Source organism: Oncorhynchus keta, chromosome 35 (genome assembly GCF_023373465.1).
Source record: "Oncorhynchus keta strain PuntledgeMale-10-30-2019 chromosome 35, Oket_V2, whole genome shotgun sequence".
Taxonomy (NCBI): Eukaryota; Metazoa; Chordata; class Actinopteri; order Salmoniformes; family Salmonidae; genus Oncorhynchus; species Oncorhynchus keta.
Window position 1 is genome coordinate 47,868,647 of NC_068455.1, and position 20,624 is coordinate 47,889,270.

General features: G+C 42.4%; 1 protein-coding gene across 1 annotated transcript; it reads left to right on the forward strand.

Moving 5' to 3' along the window:
* Positions 1-5,207: 5,207 nt before the first annotated feature.
* On the forward strand, positions 5,208-20,553 carry LOC118368571 (serine/threonine/tyrosine-interacting protein A-like). The gene is made up of 11 exons (XM_035752772.2): positions 5,208-5,417; positions 6,009-6,041; positions 6,143-6,196; positions 13,219-13,316; positions 13,420-13,480; positions 13,594-13,630; positions 17,047-17,086; positions 17,233-17,283; positions 19,234-19,306; positions 19,499-19,589; positions 20,060-20,553. The coding sequence occupies exons 1-11, from the start codon at positions 5,358-5,360 to the stop codon at positions 20,131-20,133; spliced, it is 672 nt and encodes a 223-aa protein (XP_035608665.1). The 5' UTR covers positions 5,208-5,357; the 3' UTR covers positions 20,134-20,553.
* The last annotated feature ends 71 nt before the right edge of the window (positions 20,554-20,624 follow it).

Here is a 20,624-nt window from a genome sequence, read left to right on the forward strand (position 1 = left end):
CATTTATGTACTTTGCATTCTTCTTGACTTTGTGTGTCCACCATCATCACCATCATGCGATGTAGTTACAGAATTTTTTTTATGGGTGGTTGGTTGTATGTAGGGCTCCCGAGTGGCGCAGCGGTCTAAGGCACTGTATCTCAGTGCAAGCGGTGTCACTATAGTACCTGGTTCAAATCCAAGCTGTATCACATCCGGCTGTGATTGGGAGTCCCATAAGGCGGTGCACAATTGGCCCAGCGTCGTCGTAACAATGTACGCTGAGAGTCCGGAAGCAAGTTCAGGGAGTGAATACATTTAATTAATAAATGAACAAAACAAAAACCACAAACAGTGCACCACCATGAAACAGATACAGAAACCATAACGCCTGGGGAAAGAACCAAAGGGAGTGACAGAAATAGGGCAGGTAATCAAGGAGGTGATGAAGTCCAGGTGAGTGTCAATAAGTGCTGGTGTGTGTGACAATGGTGACAGCAGTCTGGTGACCTAGAGGCCAGAGAGTGTGCAAAGCTGTCATCAAGGCAAAGGGTGGCTATTTGAAGAATATAAAATTAGTTTTGATTTGTGTAACACTTTTTTGGTTACTACATGATTCCATATGTGTTATTTAATAGTTTTTATGTATTCACTGCTATTCTACAATGTAGAAAATAGTAAAAATAAAGAAAAACCCGAGAATGAGTAGGTGTTCTAAAACTTTTGACCGGTAGTGTATATTTAGCTGGTTATTCTATGCATCTTCAAGACCAAACTTCGGAAAAGGTTAAGGGAGGAGGTGTGTCTCCTTGTCAACAACAGCTGGTGCACGATCTCTAATGTTAAGGAAGTTTTGCTCACGGTTTTGCTCACCTGAGTTAGAATACCTCATGATAAACTGCACACCATACTATTTATAGAGAGAGTTTTCTTCTAGATTTTTCATAGCTGTCTATTTACCACCACAAACCGATCCTGGCACTAAGACTGCATTCAACGTGTATAGGGCCATAAGCAAACAAGTAAGTGCACATCCAAAAGTACTGCTCCTATTGGCCGATGATTTTATTGCTGGGAAACTGAAATCTGTCTTAAATCATTTTTTTACCAGTTTGTGAACTGTGCAACTAGAGGTGAAAAAAATCTAAATCACCTTTACTCCACACACAGAAACACATACAAAGCTCTCCCTCGCCCTCCATTTGGCAAATCTGACCATAACTCTATCCTCCTGATTGCTGCTTACAAGGAAAAACTCAAACAGGAAGTACCAGTGACATGCTCAATACAGAAGGGGTCAGATGAAGCGGATGCCAAGCTACAGGACTGTTTCGCTAGAACAGACTGGGATATGTTCCGGGACTCATCCGATAACATTGAGGAGGTCACCACATCAGTCCCCAGCATCATTAATAAGTGCATAGACAACATCGTCCCCACATAGACCATACATACATATCCCAACCAGAATCCATGGATTACAGGCAACATCCGAAATGACCTAAAGGCTAGAGCTGTCACTTTTAAAGAGCAGGACATTAATCCAGACACTTATAAGAAATCCAATATGACCTTGATCGAGCCATCAAACAGTCAAAACGTAAAATACAGGACTAAGATTGAATCCTACTACGATCCGATGCTTGTCAGATGCGACAGGGCTTGCAAACTATCACGGATTACAAAGAGAAACCTGGCCGTAAGCTGCCCAGTCACACGAGTTTACCCGAAGACCTAATTTCCTTCAATGCTCGCGTCGAGGCAAGCACCACTGAACTGTGCATGAGAGCACCAGCTGTTCCAGACGATTGTGTGATCTCGCTCTACGTAGCCGATGTGAGCAAGACATTTAAACAGGTTAACATTCACAAGGCCGCAGGGACAACTGGCATCTTCACTGACATTTTCAACCTCAACCTGAGTTCGTAATACCTACATGTTTCAAGCAGACCACCATAGTCCCTGTACCCAAGAATGGCAAGCTAACCTGTCTAAATGACTATCGCCCCGTAGCACTCACATTTCGTAACCATGAAATGGCCCACATCAACACCATCATCCCAGACACCCTGGACCCACTCCAATTTGCATACCACCTCAACAGATCCACAGGTGACCGAATCTCTAAATCAAATCAAATTTTATTTGTCACATACACATGGTTAGCAGATGTTAATGCGAGTGTAGCGAAATGCTTGTGCTTCTAGTTCCGACAATGCAGTAATAACCAACAAGTAATCTAGCTAACAATTCCAAAACTACTACCTTATAGACACAAGTGTAAGGGGATAAGAATATGTACATAAAGATATATGAGTGAGTGATGGTACAGAGCGGCATAGGCAAGATACAGTAGATGGTATTGAGTGCAGTATATACATATGAGATGAGTATGTAAACAAAGTGGCATAGTTAAAGTGGCTAGTGATACATGTATTACATAAAAATGCAGTAGATGATATAGAGTACAGTATATACATATACATATGAGATTAATAATGTATGGTATGTAAACATTATATTAGGTAGCATTGTTTAAAGTGGCTAGTGATATATTTTACATAATTTCCCATCAATTCCCATTATTAACGTGGCTGGAGTTGAGTCAGTGTGTTGGCAGCAGCCACTCAATGTTAGTGATGGCTGTTTAACAGTCTGATGGCCTTGAGATAGAAGTTGTTTTTCAGTCTCTCGGTCCCAGCTTTGATGCACCTGTACTGACCTCACCTTCTGGATGATAGCGGGGTGAACAGGCAGTGGCTCGGGTGGTTGTTGTCCTTGATGATCTTTATGGCCTTCCTGTGACATCGGGTGGTGTAGGTGTCCTGGAGGGCAGGTAGTTTGCCCCCGGTGATGCGTTGTGCAGACCTCACTACCCTCTGGAGAGCCTTACGGTTGTGGGCGGAGCAGTTGCCGTACCAGGGGGTGATACAGCCCGACAGGATGCTCTCGATTGTGCATCTGTAGAAGTTTGTGGGTGCTTTTGGTGACAAGACGAATTTCTTCAGCCTCCTGAGGTTGAAGAGGCACTGCTGCGCCTTCTTCACGATGCTGTCTGTGTGGGTGGACCAATTCAGTTTGTCTGTGATGAGTACGCCGAGGAACTTAAAACTTACTACCCTCTCCACTACTGTCCCATCAATGTGGATAGGGGGGTGTTCCCTCTGCTGTTTCCTGAAGTCCACAATCATCTCATTAGTTTTGTTGTCGTTGAGTGTGAGGTTATTTTCCTGACACCACACTCCGAGGGCCCTCACCTCCTCCCTGTAGGCCGTCTCGTCGTTGTTGGTAATCAAGCCTACCACTGTTGTGTCGTCCGCAAACTTGATGATTGAGTTGGAGGCGTGCGTGGCCACGCAGTCGTGGGTGAACAGGGAGTACGGGAGAGGGCTCAGAAAGCACCCTTGTGGGGCCCCAGTGTTGAGGATCAGCGGGGTGGAAATGTTGTTGCCTACCCTCACCACCTGGGGGCGGCCCGTCAGGAAGTCCAGTACCCAGTTGCACAGGGCGGGGTCGAGACCCAGGGTCTCGAGCTTGATGACGAGCTTGGAGGGCACAATGGTGTTAAATGCAGAGCTGTAGTCGATGAACAGCATTCTCACATAGGTATTCCTCTTGTCCAGATGGGTTAGGGCAGTGTGCAGTGTGGTTGAGATTGCATCGTCTGTGGACCTATTTGGGCGGTAAGCAAATTGGAGTGGGTCTAGGGTGTCAGGTAGGGTGGAGGTGATATGGTCCTTGACTCGTCTCTCAAAGCACTTCATGATGACGGAAGTGAGTGCTACGGGGCGGTAGTCGTTTAGCTCAGTTACCTTAGTTTTCTTGGGAACAGGAACAATGGTGGCCCTCTTGAAGCATGTGGGAACAACAGACTGGAATAGGGATTGATTGAATATGTCCGTAAACATACCAGCCAGCTGGTCTGCGCATGCTCTGAGGGCGCGGCTGGGGATGCCGTCTGGGCCTGCAGCCTTGCGATGGTTGACACGTTTAAATGTTTTCCTCACGTAGGCTGCAGTGAAGGAGAGTCCGCATGTTTTAGCTGCGGGCCGTGTCAGTGACACTGTATTGTCCTCAAAGCGGGCAAAAAGGTTATTTAGTCTGCCTGGGAGAAAGACATCCTGGTCCGTGACTGGCACTCCACACTGCACTCTCCCACCTGGACAAGAGGAACACCTACATGCTGTTCATTGACTATAGCTCAGCGTTCAACACCAGAGTGCCTTTCAAGTTCATAACTAAGCTCAGGACCCTTGCAGGACACTTGGCAGTTGGTCTTCGCATGCTCTGAGTACACATCCTGGTAATCCGTATGGCCCTGCGGCCTTGTAAATATTGACCTGTTTAAAGTACTTGCTCACCTCGGCTACGGAGAGTGTGATCACACAGTCGTCCGGAACAGCTGGTGCGGTAGATTGAGAGAGTGGAAAACAGCATGTCCGGTGAACAGGTCAGGGTTCCATAGCCGCAGGCAGAATAGTTTAAACTGGAGCAGCAGCACGACCAGGTGGACTGGGGACAGCAAGGAGTCATCAGCCCAGGTAGTCCTAAGGCATGTTCCTAGGGCTCTGGTCCTCCGAAAGAGAGAATTAGAGGGGGCATACTTAAATTCACACAGGACACCGGATAAGACAGGAGAAAACTCCAGATATAACAGACTGACCCTAGGCCCCCGACACAAACTATTGTGGCATAAATACTGGAGGCTGAGACAGGAGGGGTCGGGAGACACTGGCCCCGTCTGACGATAGCCCCAGACAGGGCCAACCAGGCAGGATATAACCCCACCCACTTTGCCAAAGCACAGCCCCCACACCACTTCACTTGCCACACTTTCGGATTCAAGCACACTCACCATTTCCTCTAGACCGACCTCACTCCAACTCTCTCGCCAAGGAGCCATGCTGGCGTTCTATAAGAACTCCCCCTTGTTCTACAACCAACTTGGGCACATCGCCCTTGTGTGGCAACATTTGCAAAAACAGGAAAGGGTCTTTATTTTCAATGTTAACTTCAATTGGATAGTGACGTCCTAAGGATCCCGCATTGAAATTCCCATGTATTTACAGAGAGCAGCTAAGAGCAGGTCTCCGTGGTTATCGAAGTTATATTTTTTCAAGCAAATAATAAGGGAGTTGTCTTGTAGGTGGCGGTAATGCAATATTTATTGGATTCCAACCGCCGTTAAACGTCATCGAAGAAGAACGTCTACGTGGTGACGTTTTTGTCTCTGGTCACGTGACGCATCCGAAAGGTAGCAGCATGGCGGAAACGCATGTGCAACCTCAAAACAAACTTCTGCAATTGTACAGTTTTAGCTAGCAAACCAACAAAACCGAGCGACAGGCCGGGGTACCGGCGCCCGAGTACACTGCAAGATGGACGATGAGAATAAGCTTCAGTTCCCGTCCCTTCCTCTGTGTAAGGAGGACCTATTGGTAAGTTCTAGCATGCAAAGCTAACGCAGCTAGCTAAATGAACAAGTTAGCATACTCAAAAACAGCCCTTGTAAGATGTCTAACATGTCATCTCTCACGCGACAAATGTGACGAACGTTAGTTAAATGTAATATTGTCTGAAGTATTTTTAAATTACCGTTAATTATATTTCTGCTCAAATTAGATGTGTTCCGCGAACTAGCCACCTAACATCGGCTAACTATCTAGGTAGTTTGTATATGGCCAATAAACCACGGCGAAAGGCCTAATTGCTATTATAAACTAGTTACAAACGTAATTTAAAATGGTCTCATTCCGCGGCGTTCAGCCAAACAACATACCACGGGTATGACAAAACATTTATTTTACAACTGTAATTACGTTGGTAACAGTTTAATAGCGAAAGGGTTTGTGGTATATGGCCAATATACCACGGCTAAGGGCAGGCGTGTAAGATCAGCCCTTAGCCGTTGTATATTGGCCATATACCACACCCCCTCGTGCATTATTGCTTAAATATACCGTTAAGTAGCTAGTTAGCCTGCCAGCTAACATCCCTTGATTTTTTTCCCCCCCTGATATCTTCCACAGGACTGGGCGTATCCAATGAGACGAGAAATGCAGGTAGCTATGCCCTTTTCTCCCCAAAGTGGAATTCTTGAAACGGGCAACAGAAGTGCTGAGTCATCTCATAATGATGCCAAAACATGTTTCTCCATTGTTAGGAAATTCTACCAGGCCTGTTTTTAGGTCCCTACTCAGCTGCTATGAAAAGCAAGGTAAGTTGGTATACCATAATTAAAACAGGGGTGGTTATTCTGATCTGTGGAGGGCAGGTGTGGGTGCAGACCTTTGTTCCAGACCAGTCAAGCAGTGACACCTCATTCAATAAGTCAGTCTCGACTGACGATGGTGGATAATTGATTGGTAGAATCAGGTGTGTTTCTGCTTGGCTGGAACAAAAGCCTGCACTCACACCGACCCTCTAAGTGTGAAGGGCCATCCACACCAAGGACGATAAACATTTAAGTAGTTATAATTCAAGTGAACAGCAGCGTCCACACGATAACTACCAAAACGGTGGGGAACTATTTCCATCATTGGGGTCACTTTCAGAGTGCCCAACGATACAACGTCAACAATCAATCAAAAACGTCTTCTATTGAAGGGTTCTAACTAGGAATAGCTGTTCGGAGAGGACAGGAGGCAGAGCGCATTGTGAGCTTTCCTGAATAACTGGTTGTGTGAGTATGTTGTTGGCCACATTAATTATGGGATGACTTGGGAGACTGATTATCCACGACAGACAGCACACCTGTGTCAGAAGCCAATTTCTTCTCAAATACACCATATGAGGGGCCTGCTAATGTACCTTTCTGAACCTTGTAAACCACTGGTGTCAAACTATGGAGGGCTGAGTATATGTGGGTTTTTGTTCTTCCCTTGTACTTGATAGATGAATTAATATTAGTAAGGAACTCTCCACACCTGGTAGTCAAGGGCTTAATTGAGGGCTTAATTGAAAGGAAAAAACTAAAACCTGCAGACACTAGGCCCTCTGTGGAATGCGTTTGATAGCCCTGTTGTAAACTGTCGAATAGACCCATAACTGATCCGAATGGTTGCATAATCAGGCCTTGCCTATGCAGTTATTTCAGCATGAAGCATGCATTCAAAATAGGACATTTGAGCTGTTATTAAAATTAGCCTACATCACTGCAGTTTACAGTCCAGACAATAATTGTGTAGCATACTTACTTGATAACAATAATATCATTTCTAATTTTACTGTTAGCCTAGATAGAGTAATTTTGTTTAAAATCGTGCAACTTTGGACTGCAGAGCGCAGCCATTTCAAAATGGTAACTCTTTTTTTTTAATACTAGGCCTGTTCAAGGAGAGAAGCAGGCTTGCTATTGCTGAATGTAAAATAGGCCTACAAGCATAGGCCAAAATAATAACTTCAGTTATATAACGCTTTTCAATACAAGTAACAGTATATAATAATATAATATAATAAGCGTCTTCCGATACACAACCCAACCAGCCGTCCTGCTTCTTAACACAGCGCGCATCCAACCCGGAAGCCAGCCGCACCAATGTGTCAGAGGGTACACCGTGCAACTGGCAACCTTGGTTAGCGCTCACTGCGCCCGGCCCGCCACAGGAGTCGCTGGTGCGCGATGAGATAAGGACATCCCTACCGAGCCCTCCCTAACCCGGACGACGCTAGGCCGATTGTGCGTCGCCCCACAGACCTCCCGGTCGCGGCCGGTTACGACAGAGCCTGGGCGCGAACCCAGGGACTCTGATGGCACAGCTGGTGCTGCAGTACAGCGCCCTTAACCACTGCGCCACCCGGGAGGCCGAAATATATCTTTATAAAAGTGTGTCTTTTTAGCAGTGATTTAATGGCAAATGCCCGGTTTCCTTTTGTTTTCAACCTAGACTTTGGAATGGTCAACAGTGCCCTGCCAAAGAATCTCCGGTTGCGACCTGGCTCGTAAGGAGATTAAAATATGAAAGATATAGGATGGGGCTAAACCAAGTCTTAAACTTGATTAATGCAATTATAAAATGTATTCTGAAAGGGACTGGTCTCCAGTGTAGAGAAGCTAAACTCTCAGCTACAGCACGACAAGTGGTACCGGAGCGCCAAGTCTTAGACAAAAAGGCTCCTTAACAGCTTCTACCCCCAAGCTACAAGACTGCTGAACATTTAATCAAATGGCTTTCCGGACTATTTCCATTGAACCTTTATTTTATTAGTTATAAATGTTTTGCTCAGGCTCGATGTACACTCACTGGACCCTAACCACACACAGACATGTATATTAACGCCACACGTATACATTCACACCCTTCACATATGCTGCTGCTACTCTGTTTATCTATGCATAGTCACTTTACCCCTACCTACATGTACATATTACCTTGACTAACTCGTACCCCTACACATTGACTCAGTACCCCTTGTTATTGTTATTTTATTGTTACAATTTTTCCTTTTAGTTATTTGTCTCACAAATTTTTTTGGGGAAAAAACTCAGCATTGTTGGTTAAGGGCTCTTAAGAATTTCACGTTATGGTCTGTTGTATTTGGCGCATGTGACAAATACATTTTGATTTGAAAATAGGTGTGTTATGGTTACATTTTCTGCTGCCTGTTAAAGCAGAGCTGCAGAATATTGAACAAACTGCAGACGTTGGAGTGATTTGACTGCGGCGTATACAAAGACTTACAGTAATCTAGGCATGGGGAAATAAAAGCATGTATTACTTTATCTAGATTAGTGACTAAAATATAATCATTACTGCATCTATGTTAAGATGATAAAAGAAGGACTGGACAGTCCCATTAGCTGACAGCTAGGCTTACTGGTGTCTAACACATAACAAAAAATATATTTCAGACCAAATTTCGGCACTGAGCAAATTGTTCAAGACCAAATGGTTGCACAGAACAGACAGATCAGCACAGTGAAAAATATCCAAACTTAATAAACAACCATTAGAAAAATGTGAATCACTTGCAAACCAAATCACTTGAGCAACAAGGCAAGCAGTAACATGCTGTAAAAGATGCACGTGCAAAATGGCGTTTGTTGAATTGCTACATTGAAATTTGAGTTTCTATATAATTTTCCCTTTACATGTACACTTAAGTATTATTTGCAGTTGTCACTGACAATGAACATGAACTGAATGGACTGTTACCTTATTAATCAAGCTGGACTCTGAGTAGAAGTAACATGGTAAATGTAAATCTGGGACATAATTTGTGGATGTCCGTCATCCTTTTCATATATGTTACGAATTACAATTTACTTAAAGCCTAATCTAGACCCCCTCCCTACAGAGTAATTATAGACCCATTTCTAAATGTCATTTTGGTATCCAAGATTTAGAAAAAAATAGTTTTCAAGCAATTGGTGGCGCATCCACAAAGAAAGTTGTCTCATAGTTCAATGGCTGTGAGTTCTAATCCCACCTGAGTCAGATGCCCCCCCTCCAAATCCTTAATTTACAATATTCATCCCGTACAAAATCCATCTATTTCTGAAAAATTAAAACATACCTTTGACAGGGATCACCCTGGTAGTCGTTGTTGGTTTTTATACAGTACCCAAGACCAATGTTCCCTCCAAATAAATTAGGCACTGAGCAAATTTCAGGTCTGCTGAGCTCAGATTAGAACCCTGTGAATATTCTGCAACTTCCAGCCTACCAGAGTGGCCTACCATAAAAAACTATGGAGAAAGTGCATCCCATAACATTTTAACATGGAACTAGCTGTTCTATCATTCAGCCTACAGTAGCATCCAATGTGTGGCCCAGCGTCATTCCGGTTTGGCCGAGGTAGGCCGTCATTGTAAATAAGAATTTGTTCTTAACTGACTTGCCTAGTTAAAAAAAGGTTACACACACCACTGACCAAAAGGTTTTGTTGGCATTTATGCATGTCCCCATTACCAGTAAAACAGGATCAAAACCTATTTCTTTCCATTATTTGCTGTTTCATTGTTCATTTATTCAGTTGTTTGATTCTCTCGTTTCATTTGTTCAGTCGTTTCATTTGGGACTTTGCATGTCAAATAAGCTTGTTGACCAATCAGGACCTGAATATGACTGCACGTCACATAATAAATTACTGCGTTTGTTCATTTTTTAACGTAGTTATTACACCATCACTCGTATTTCATATGTCACAATGATTCATCGATACGTATGCTATGATGCTGGTAAAGTTGTCTCGCTCACCTACAGTTCTGGTCATAAAAAAAGCTAGCTAGCTCATGGATGCAAACAATGTTCTTCCTCAAAAACAGCAAAACGACAATCTGTTTCAGTAGCTATAGTTAGCTAGCTAACAATATAGCTAGGTGTTAGGTTCTAATTCTCAGAGGTAAAAACTCAATGGACACTCATGAAAGCTTTCCCCAGAGGATCAATACAGCTGCATTCGACAAACATTTTCACACAAGCACTGATATTTAACCCTTCCTCCTAGGCTGAGTCTCCTCCTTCACATCTGTACAAACATTGTGTCTTTACTGCTAGGCAGGATACGAAGTGATATGGGCCATGAACTTTTATTTCTCCCTTTACGTGATCAGACCTGATCTCGATCCGCCCCCGATCTCGACCCGCCCCCCATCACTAATCCATGACTCATCTATGTGAAGCTAGCCACAATAAGGATTAGCCACAACAGTGGACTTTACGGTTAGCCTTCAAAATAAGTGTCATTGACAGCGATGCAAATGAATACAAATAGTAGAATTATGCCGTAATTTTTTATTTCTGTTATTTTACCAGGTAAGTTGACTGAGAACACGTTCTCATTTGCAGCAACGACCTGGGGAATAGTTACAGGGGAGAGGGGGATGAATGAGCCAATTGTAAACTGGGGATTATTAGGTGACCGTGATGGTTTAGGGTCGGATTGGGAATTTAGCCAGGACACCGGGGTTAACACCCCTACTCTTACGATAAGTGCCATGGGATCTTTAATGACATCAGAGTCAGGACACCCGTTTAACGTCCCCCTACACAGGGCAATGTCTCCAATCACTGCCCTGGGGCATTGGGATATTTTTTTCAACCAGAGGAAAGAGTGCCTCCTACTGGCCCTCCAACACCACTTCCAGCAGCATCTGGTCTCCCATCCAGGGACTGACCAGGACCAACCCTGCTTAGCTTTAGAAGCAAGCCAGCAGTGGTATGCAGGGTGGTATGTAATTGAATAGATCATGCGAAACGAGGTTGAAATGGTATATAAAATCAACAAAAGACAATTTGTTTGACAATCTCTTTAAATCACACTAGATGTATTATACTTTAGAAATGCATTGGGGCATACTTATTTCGCTGTATAGCCTTACCTATGGATTGTTGATCAATGACATGGGGTATCAGTCTACTCAGTGACACCCAGAGAACATTAGCATTGTAGCTCTTATTGCGGGATTCAATTGAATTGAGACACATTTATTGTCAACCTATGTGTATTGAACACCATTCCCAAAGAAAAACAATACTGCGTGGGTGTTTTGGAGTCTGATACCTCTGAGGAGGACATTGGGGAAAAATATATTGGGTATTGAGTAGACTGATACCTAAGGATTGGGGATCAATGAAATGGGGGTAAGGCTGTACAGTGCAATATGAATGTCAATACACACAATAGTCTGGTTGGGGAGATGATTTGACATAGGCACAGTCCTTCAATTAGAGCTGCAACGCTAATATTTGTGTAAACTCTTCACAGTTGTGCTCTGTGTGTCACCGAGTAGACTGATACCCCATTTCATTGCTTCACATTTCAACTTTGTTTAACTTTATGTAGTCTAAATATGGCATGATTCCACCAATCGTATGTAACCTTCTGCAACACTTTCAAAGGGGTACTTTTATTTTGAAGGCAAACCGCAAATTCCACTTGTGCCTAATCCTTATTGTGGCTAGCTTCACAACGCATAACCCGGTCATTTCGAGCCTCACTAGCCAGGTGAAGCTAGCTGGCTGCTTATAATGTTAGCTTTGGGCAACAGGGTTAAGTAGCTGGCTAGCTATTTATGTTCATGAACTGAAGTTCAATTTCAATAGGCGAACAACAAGTGGCAACCTAGCTAATACTTACTCACAAGGATTCCTAAATCATTGCTAAGAATAGTGAAAATGCCGTTTCTACTGGTCATTATTTTCCGGCTGGTTGTAATTGGTGCTAGCTAAAGCTTGCAAGCTACCCCAGAAGTTGCGGTCAAACAAATAATGCTTTATAACCAACGCGGTATTGTAAACGCATCGTTCGTGGCCTGTGTTTGCACTTTTTTTGTACGGCTTTGACAGTGCTACTGATGGTAGTGGTAGCGCTTGGCTTGCACGTATATTCTGAACACAACATTCTATAATATAACTGTTATTTAACGCGTCAAATAGTGTTATTGTCAAATAGTGTTATTTGACGTGTATCTTTCTTGACACGCAAAGACCCAAATGGCGTTCCATAGTATGTCGTGAAGCAAATAGCAGTGACTCTATTACTGTGTAACTCCGGTAGGGAAACATTTGAAAAATGGCGCACTTGGTAACGTTAGTGTGTACGGGTTCTCGACCAGTCGTGAAAGCCAACATCCCACGGCAGAACGACTGATTGTCAATGGCAATGAATTCCATTAACTTGACGTTAATGGATTTCGCCTTGGAATTGTCTCGCTTAAATTTTCTTACTCTTTCAAATGACTGCTTGATCCATACAGCAGACACTGGGCTAGGTTAGGAATGCTATGTAAGCACAACATTTTACGTGGCGTCATTGCATCATTTACCTACGTTACATAAATATGCACGTCAGCTTTGACATCGGTTTTTCACATTGCCAAATAAGGTGCACTGTCACCTGCTAACTAAACCTAAAACATCTGGATTTAAATGTTTTTTTCTCCCCCATTTTTTTCACAAGTTACTCTTTAAGTAACCTGTCTTATGTAACCATACCAAACATAACATACTAATTTGAGTTTCCCAGATTTTATTATTAGGCCTACAGCGCAGTAGGATGTGTTGATCAATTGATTGACAGGTGTAATGTAGAACGATGACCTTGCCTCCAGTGTGGATGTTCGCCAACATTTTCTAGTTGTGTAGTTTATTCTCATAGTTATAGTTAGTGTCTTTGGGGTGGATGGCCCTTTAAAATTATTTATCGAAATGTTGAAGGTCCTGGACCATAAAAATAATACTTTTTTTTGAGTTTGTACAATGTGCTGTTAACTGAACCTTTTTTGTCCTCTTTTAGCTTTCCATCCTTGAAAGACAGGAGATAACACACTTAGTGTGTGTTCGCCAAGATATTGAGGCAAATTTTATAAAGCCCAACTTCCCACATAAATTTCGGTAAGAATCAAACTGAGAATAGGTACGTGTTTAAAACTCAGCTAAATGACATCTCACTCAATCGATCAGCTAATTCATGTGGCCTGCTTTCTTCCGTTTTCAGATACCTTGTTTTAGATATTGCCGACAATCCTGTGGAAAACATAATTAGATATTTCCCTATGGTGAGTTTCAGCATGAGCTAAATGTGGTGGATAATGTTACAATGTACTGCATGCAGCCTGACCTGCCATGTTATTGCTAGTAGGCCTAAATGTATTTTCTCCTCTATCCACAGACTAAAGAATTTATTGATGGCTGTTTAGCAAGCGGAGGTAATAAAAATGTATTTCATTGGATTGAATATTGTCTTTAGAATTTCATTCCAAAAAATGCATACAACAATGTGCAGGTACTTCTTTTCCTTCTACAGTGCCTTCAGAAAGTATTCACACCCCTCAACCTTTTTCAGATTTTGTTAGTCTGAAATTTTTATTGATTTACATTCATGTTTTGTCACTGGCCTACACACAATATCCCATAATGTCAGTGGATTTTTTCCCCCAAAATGTCTTGTCAATAAGTATTCAACCCCTTTGTTATGGCAAGCCTAAAGTTAAGGAGTAAAATTGTCTTGAATAAAAAAAGAGCAGACATTGAATATACCTTTTGATTTCATTAATTACACTTTGGATGGTGTATCAATACACCCAGTCCTTACAAAGATACTGCCGTCCTTCATAACTCCGTTGCCGGAGAGGAAGGACACTGCTCAGGGATTTCACCATGAGGCCAATGTTGACTTTAAAACAGTTACAGAGTTTAATGGCTGCGATAGGAGAAACCACAATACTAACTTAATTGACAGATTGAAAAGAAGGAAGCCTGTATATAATATTTACGGTACCAGTAAAACAGTTTGGACACCTACTCATTCAAGGGTTTTTCTTTATTTTTTTATTTTTTACATTGTAGAATAATAGTGAAGACATCAAAACTATGAAATGGCACATATGGAATCATGTAGCAACCAAAAAAAGTGTTAATCAAATCAAAATATATTTAATATTTGAGATTCTTCAAATAGCCACCCTTTGCCTTGATGACAGCCTTTGCACACTCTTGGCATTCTCTCAATCAGCTTCATGAGGTTATCACCTGGAATGCATTTCCAACAGTCTTGAAGGAGTTCCCACATATGCTGAGCATTTGTTCGCTACTTTTCCTTCACTCTGCAGTCCAACTCATCTCAATTGGGTTGAGGTCCGGTGATTTGTGGAGACCAGGTCATCTGAAGCAGCACTCCACCCCGCGCCCCCTTGGTTAAATAGCCCTTACACAGCCTGGAGGTGTGTTGTAAGTCCCACTAAGCGCAAACCAGATGGGATGACGTATCACTGCAGAATGCTGTGGTAGCCATGCTGGTTAAGTGTGCCTTGAATTCTAAATAAATCACTGATAGTGTGGGCACCAAAGCACCATCACACCACCTCCATGCTTCACGGTGGGAACCACACATGCAGAGATCATCCATTCTCCTACTCTGCGTCTCACAAAGACAGTGGTTGGAACCAAAAATCTCAAATTTGGACTCATCAGACCAAAGGACAGATTTCCAGTGTTCTAATGTCCATTGCTTGTGTTTCTTGGCCCAATCAAGTCTCTTATTTTTGTTCGTGTCCTTTTAGTAGTGGTTTCTTTGCAGCAATTTGACCATGAAGGCCTGATTTCATGCAGTCTCTGAACGTTGATGTTGAGATGTCTGTTACTTGCACTCTGAAGCATTTATTTGGTCTGCAATTTCAGAGGCTGGTAAACGAATGAACTTATCCTCTGCAGCAGAGGTAACTCGGGGTCTTCCTTTCCTGTGGCGGTCTTCAACTGATTGGCTCAAATGCATTAAGATATTCCACAAATGAACTTTTAACAAGGCACACCTGTTAATTGAAATGCATTCCAGGTGACTACCTCATGAAGCTGGTTGAGAGAATGCCAAGCGTGTGCAAAGCTGCCATCAAGGCAATGGGGGGGCTAGTTTGAAGAATCTCAAATGTAACATATATTTTAATTTAACGCTTGCAATCAAGAGTGACACTCCATATGTTAGAAAATAGTCCAAATAAAAACCCTGGAATGAGTAGGTGTCAACTTTTGACTGGTACTGTATATATTCCAAAACATGCACCCTTTTTGCAACAAGGCACTAAAGTAATACTGCAAAAATGTGTCAAAGCAATTCGTTTTTTGTCCTGAATACAGTTGTTTGGGAAAAATCCAACACATTACTGATTACCACTCTCCATATTTTCAAGCGTAGTGGTGGCTGCATCACGTTATGGGTATGCTTGTAATCGTTAAGGACTCAAGTTTTTCAGGATTAAAAGGAAACAGCGAAGCACAGGCAGAATCCAAGAGGAAAACCTGATCCAGTCTGCTTTCCACCAGACACTGGGAGATGAAATCACCTAAAACAAGGCCAAATCTAAGCTGGAGTCGCTTACCAAGAAGACACTGACTGTTCCCGACTAGCCGAATTACAGTTTTGACCTAAATCTGCTTGAAAATGGTTGTCTAGCAATGATCAACCAAGTTGACAGAGATTGGAAGTATTTTGAAAGGAATAATGTTACACAATCCAGGTGTGGAACGCTCTTAGAGACTTAGCCAGTAAGATCGTAATTGCTGCCAAAGGTGATTGTAATACGCATGGACTCGGGGTTGAATAATAATCTACACTGAAGAGAAATATTAACTCAACATGCAACAATTTTAAAGATTTTGCTAAGTTACAGTTCATATGAGGAAATCAGTCAAATTAAATACTTTAATTTGTCCCTAATCTATGAATTTCACATGACTAGGCAGGGCTGTGGCCATGGGTGGGCCAGGGGGGACGTAAGATCACCCACTTGGGAGCCCAGCCAATCGGAACTAGTTTTTCCCCACAAAAGGACTTTATTACAGACAACTACTTCCCCTCCCTTTGACGATCATGCAGGTGAAGAAGCTGCGTGTGGAGGTCCTGGGCTGACGTGGTTACAGGTGGTCTGCGGTTGTGAGGCCGGTTGGACGTACTGCCAAATTCTCTAAAACGGCGTTGGAGGCTGCTTATGGTAGAGAAATTAACATGAAATTCTCTGGCAACAGCTCTGGTGGACATTCCTGCCGTCAGCATGACAATTGCACGCTTCCTCAATTTGACAGCTGTGGCATTGTGTTGGGACAACTGCACGTTTTAGAGTGGCCTTTTATTGTTCCCAGAATAAGGTGCACCTGTGTAATGATAGTGCTGTTTAATCAGCCTTTTGCTATGCCACATCTGCCAGGTGGATTTATTATCTTGCCAAAGGATTAAATGCTCACTAACAGGGATGTAAACAAATTTGTGCACAACAATTGACAGAAATAAGCTTTTTGTGCCTATGGAAAATGTATTTTTATTTTACTTCATCTCATGAAACATGGGACCAGCACTTTACATGTTGCGTTGATATAGTAAGTGTTGATCGTGTTTATTTTGACACTGACATTTGAGTATTTTGTGTAGATCATTGATCAAAAATTACAATTAAATCCATTTCAATCCCACTTTTTAACACAAGAAAATGTGCTAAATGTCTTTCTGAAGGCACTGTATGTGACTTATTGTACTCTGCACCTGGATAATTGTTGGGTTGTGCAAAACAGTGCTTTTGAATTCTTATTATTTCCCCATAGAAATCTTGACTCTTTCCTTGTCTTGTTCACATAGGAAAGGTACTAGTTCATGGAAACGCAGGGATATCAAGAAGGTTGGTTACCTCGTGTAAAATATTTGATTTTGAACAGATCCAGTGTGTTTAAAAATTGCCTGCTTCTTTATTGATCTTGATTGATCTTCCTGATACTTAAAGATGAAGATTAGTATCAATCTTAATCTAAATCTCTCTTCTTTCAGTGCTGCCTTGGTTATTGCATACCTTATGGAGACATTTGGTGTAAAATACAGGTAAGACCGTTCAACAAACCAAGCAGGCTTAATTTATTGCTAGCTAGTTCAGAGTAGAGCTGGAATGATAAACCGAAATTGGCCAACACGGACATTGACTTCCTCTTACCAAAGCAAATGTTGGTGATTTTGCTACACAACGTTTGTGTAGATGGTTATAAAACCATAATTTGTTCAACAGTAAATGCATTGTGTTGAGTCCTGCTATAAAAGTGTCTGCCTGTCCCTGTTTCGCTGTTGGCTGCTGACTCACTCCCTCTCCCCACGGTCCGTGCGGAGGAGAGAGCGATGCATTCTGAGTAGCACAAGCATGTGAACGTTGTTCAAAATGCTATTGCGGGAAAAATAGTTTAATGCAGCTATTTTTCTAGTCAGAAAGGAGACTCACAGCTTTCTGTGAGTATATACAGTTCATTCGGAAAGTATTCGGCCCCCTTGACTTTTTCTACATTGTTTCTACAGCCTTATTCTTAAATTGATTTCCCCCTCATCAGTCTACACACAATACCCCATAATGACAAAGCAAAAACAGCAACAAAAAAAATGTTTTAAAAATAAAAACGCTATCACATTTACATAAGTATTCAGACCCTTTACTCAGTACTTTGTTGAAGCACCTTTGGCAGCGATTACAGCCTCAAGTCTTCTTGGGTATGACTCTACAAGCTTGACACACCTGTATTTGGAGAGTTTCTCCCATTCTTCTCTGCAGATCCTCTCAAGCGCTGTCAGGTTGGTTGGAGAGTGTCGCTGCCAAGCTATTGTCAGGTCTCCAGAGATGTTCGATAAGGTTCAAGTCTGGGCTCTGGCTGAGCCACTCAAGGACATTCAGAGACTTGTCCCGAAGCCACTCCTGTATTGCCTTGGCTGTGTGCTAAGAGTCATTATCCTGTTGGAAGGTGAACCTTCGTCCCAGTCTGAGGCCCGGAGCAGGTTTTCATCAAGGATCTCTACTTTGCTCCGTTTATCTTTCCCTTGATCCAGACTAGTCTCCCAGTCCCTGCCGCTGAAAAACATCGCCACAACATGTTGCCACCACTATCCTTCACCGTAGGGATGGTGCCAGGTTTCTTCCAGATGTGACGCTTGGCTTTTAGGCAAAAAAGTTAAATATTGGTTTAATCAGATCAGAGAATCTTGTTTCTAATGGTCTGAGAGTCCTTTAGGTGCCAAGCAGGCTGTCATGTGCCTTTTACTGAGGAGTGGTTTCCATCTGGCCACTCTACCATAAAGGCCTGATTGGTGGAGTGCTGTCCTTCTGCAAGGTTCTCCCATCTTCAGAGGAACTCTGGCGCTCTGTCAGTGACCATCACCTCCCTGATCAAGGCACTTCTCCCCCGATTGTTCAGTTTGTCCGGGCAGCCAGCTCTAGGAAGAGTCTTGGTGGTTCCAAACTTCTTCCGTTTAAGAATGAGGGAGGCCACTGTGTTCTTGGGGACCTTCAATGCTGCAGGCATTTTTTGGTACCCTCCCCCAGATCTGTGTCTCGACGCAATCCTGTCTTGGAGCTCTACGGACAATTCATTCCTTTGACCTCATGGCTTGGTTTTTTGTTCCGACATGCACTGTCAAATGTGGAACCTTATATAGACAGGTGTGTCTTTCCAAATCAAGTACAATAAATTGATTTCACCACAGGTGGACTCCAAGTTGTAGAAACAGGATGCCCCAGAGCTCAAATCTTTGAAATTGTTGCGTTTATATTTTTGTTCAGTGTAGTTACATTTATTGCAATATTACTTTTTTCCATATCGCCAAGCTAGTCTCTCCCAAAAAGTATTTACTGTAATTTATCGCTGATTATTGCAAACAAAATGTAAATTTATCGCAATATGGATTTTTTTTTGTCCTAGACATTTTGAGTTCACTCCATGTATTGCTGCTGTCCAGATGCATAGTGACCAAAGATCTAGTCACATGTCCTGCTGTATTTGGCTGGTTCTTCTGCAGGGATGCTTTCAGCCACGTTCAGGAGAGGAGATTCTGCATCAACCCTAACGTGGGCTTTGTGCATCAATTACAGGTAGGGTCCTCTATCAAGTTGTTGATTCAACCTTCCAAACAGCTCTCACCACTGATATACCAAAATGGCTTGAGGGATATTCAGTGGATTTCAACATTACAAATTTGGCAGATAAATAAATGTCTGCTCAAAATAAGACCATGTCTGTCTGAATGTTTGTGACATTGCTCCCTCCATCTCTGGGTTTTCTAGGAATATGAAGCGATCTACTCAGCTAAACTCACCATCAAGATGTCACCAATACAGCTGGGCAGATCATTCTCCCTGCATGCTGGAATGCCAGGTCAGTGTGTGCAACTTGCATTCAGGTGACAGTTCCAAGAACCTGGGCTTATTGTGTCACCGTGGGTGCATTTGAGATGACAAACTGCCTAGAAAGAAGTCCATTGCAGTTGGAGGTGCTTATGTACCAACACTTTCTGTGGTTTTCCAACAGCAAGGCTCATTTCAACATGGCTGTATCGTCATAGCTACCATTGTTCATATGTTTTTCATTAATGTCAAAATAAATTACTCTATCATCCTAGTACATTTGTACAATCAATGGGTGCAGGTCAGATAATTCCTATAATGCAACACATTGAAAGTAGCTGATTATTATTGATCAGTGACTGGACACAATGTGTGCACTCATATGCCCAATTACAACTGGTTTTCATCCCATGAAGTTGATTTTTAGTTTGGATTAAATAGATTTTTACAGTTCAACCTCACCAGTCTTTCTTTATGGATTTTTGACTCTGTATCTCACAGGCAGCCTGAAACGAAGCCTGGAAGAAGACGAGGATTTTGGGGGAATGCAGGTCACTGCCGAGCAGAACGGATAGGCTTATTATGCAGATAGCTGTCATCACATAGTGCACTTTTTTTTTTTTTTTTTTTTTACATTTGTATTGATATAATAAATGTATATATTAAAACATTTCTAAAGGGGGTCAGAGAGCATTGGGTCCACTTCCTGACGTCTGAGACCAAAGGGAGAGGGGATACAATTTCTTAAGTGACTTGTTTTTCTTGAGCTGTATGCACTGAAGGTTTTATAGTATTTAAAGCATTTTGCATTTGCAGCGGGACAGTATTGCAATAATGCACTTTTGATACTTGAATTATTTTTTGGCATAAGGTACAGTAATAAGAAGTAAATGCCCAATGCTGAGCCTCACGTTAGGGAATTGGGAATATTGGACAGATGAGGTTTACAATTGAGAATTAACGAACCACTGTTCAATAAACAAACATCTAACATGTCTGTTGTACTGTTTTTAGCATTCTTTATCAATTTAACACACTGCTCCCAAATATACGTTATGTTTTTGTA

Excerpts from the sequence above, each read along its gene's own strand:
- LOC118368571 (XM_035752772.2), top strand. The coding sequence starts at position 5,358 with ATGGACGATGAGAATAAGCTTCAGTTCCCGTCCCTTCCTCTGTGTAAG. Across the intron at positions 5,418-6,008 it reads TGTGTAAGGAGGACCTATTG|GACTGGGCGTATCCAATGAG; the intron begins GTAAGTTCTAGC and ends TATCTTCCACAG. Across the intron at positions 19,590-20,059 it reads CCTGCATGCTGGAATGCCAG|GCAGCCTGAAACGAAGCCTG; the intron begins GTCAGTGTGTGC and ends TGTATCTCACAG.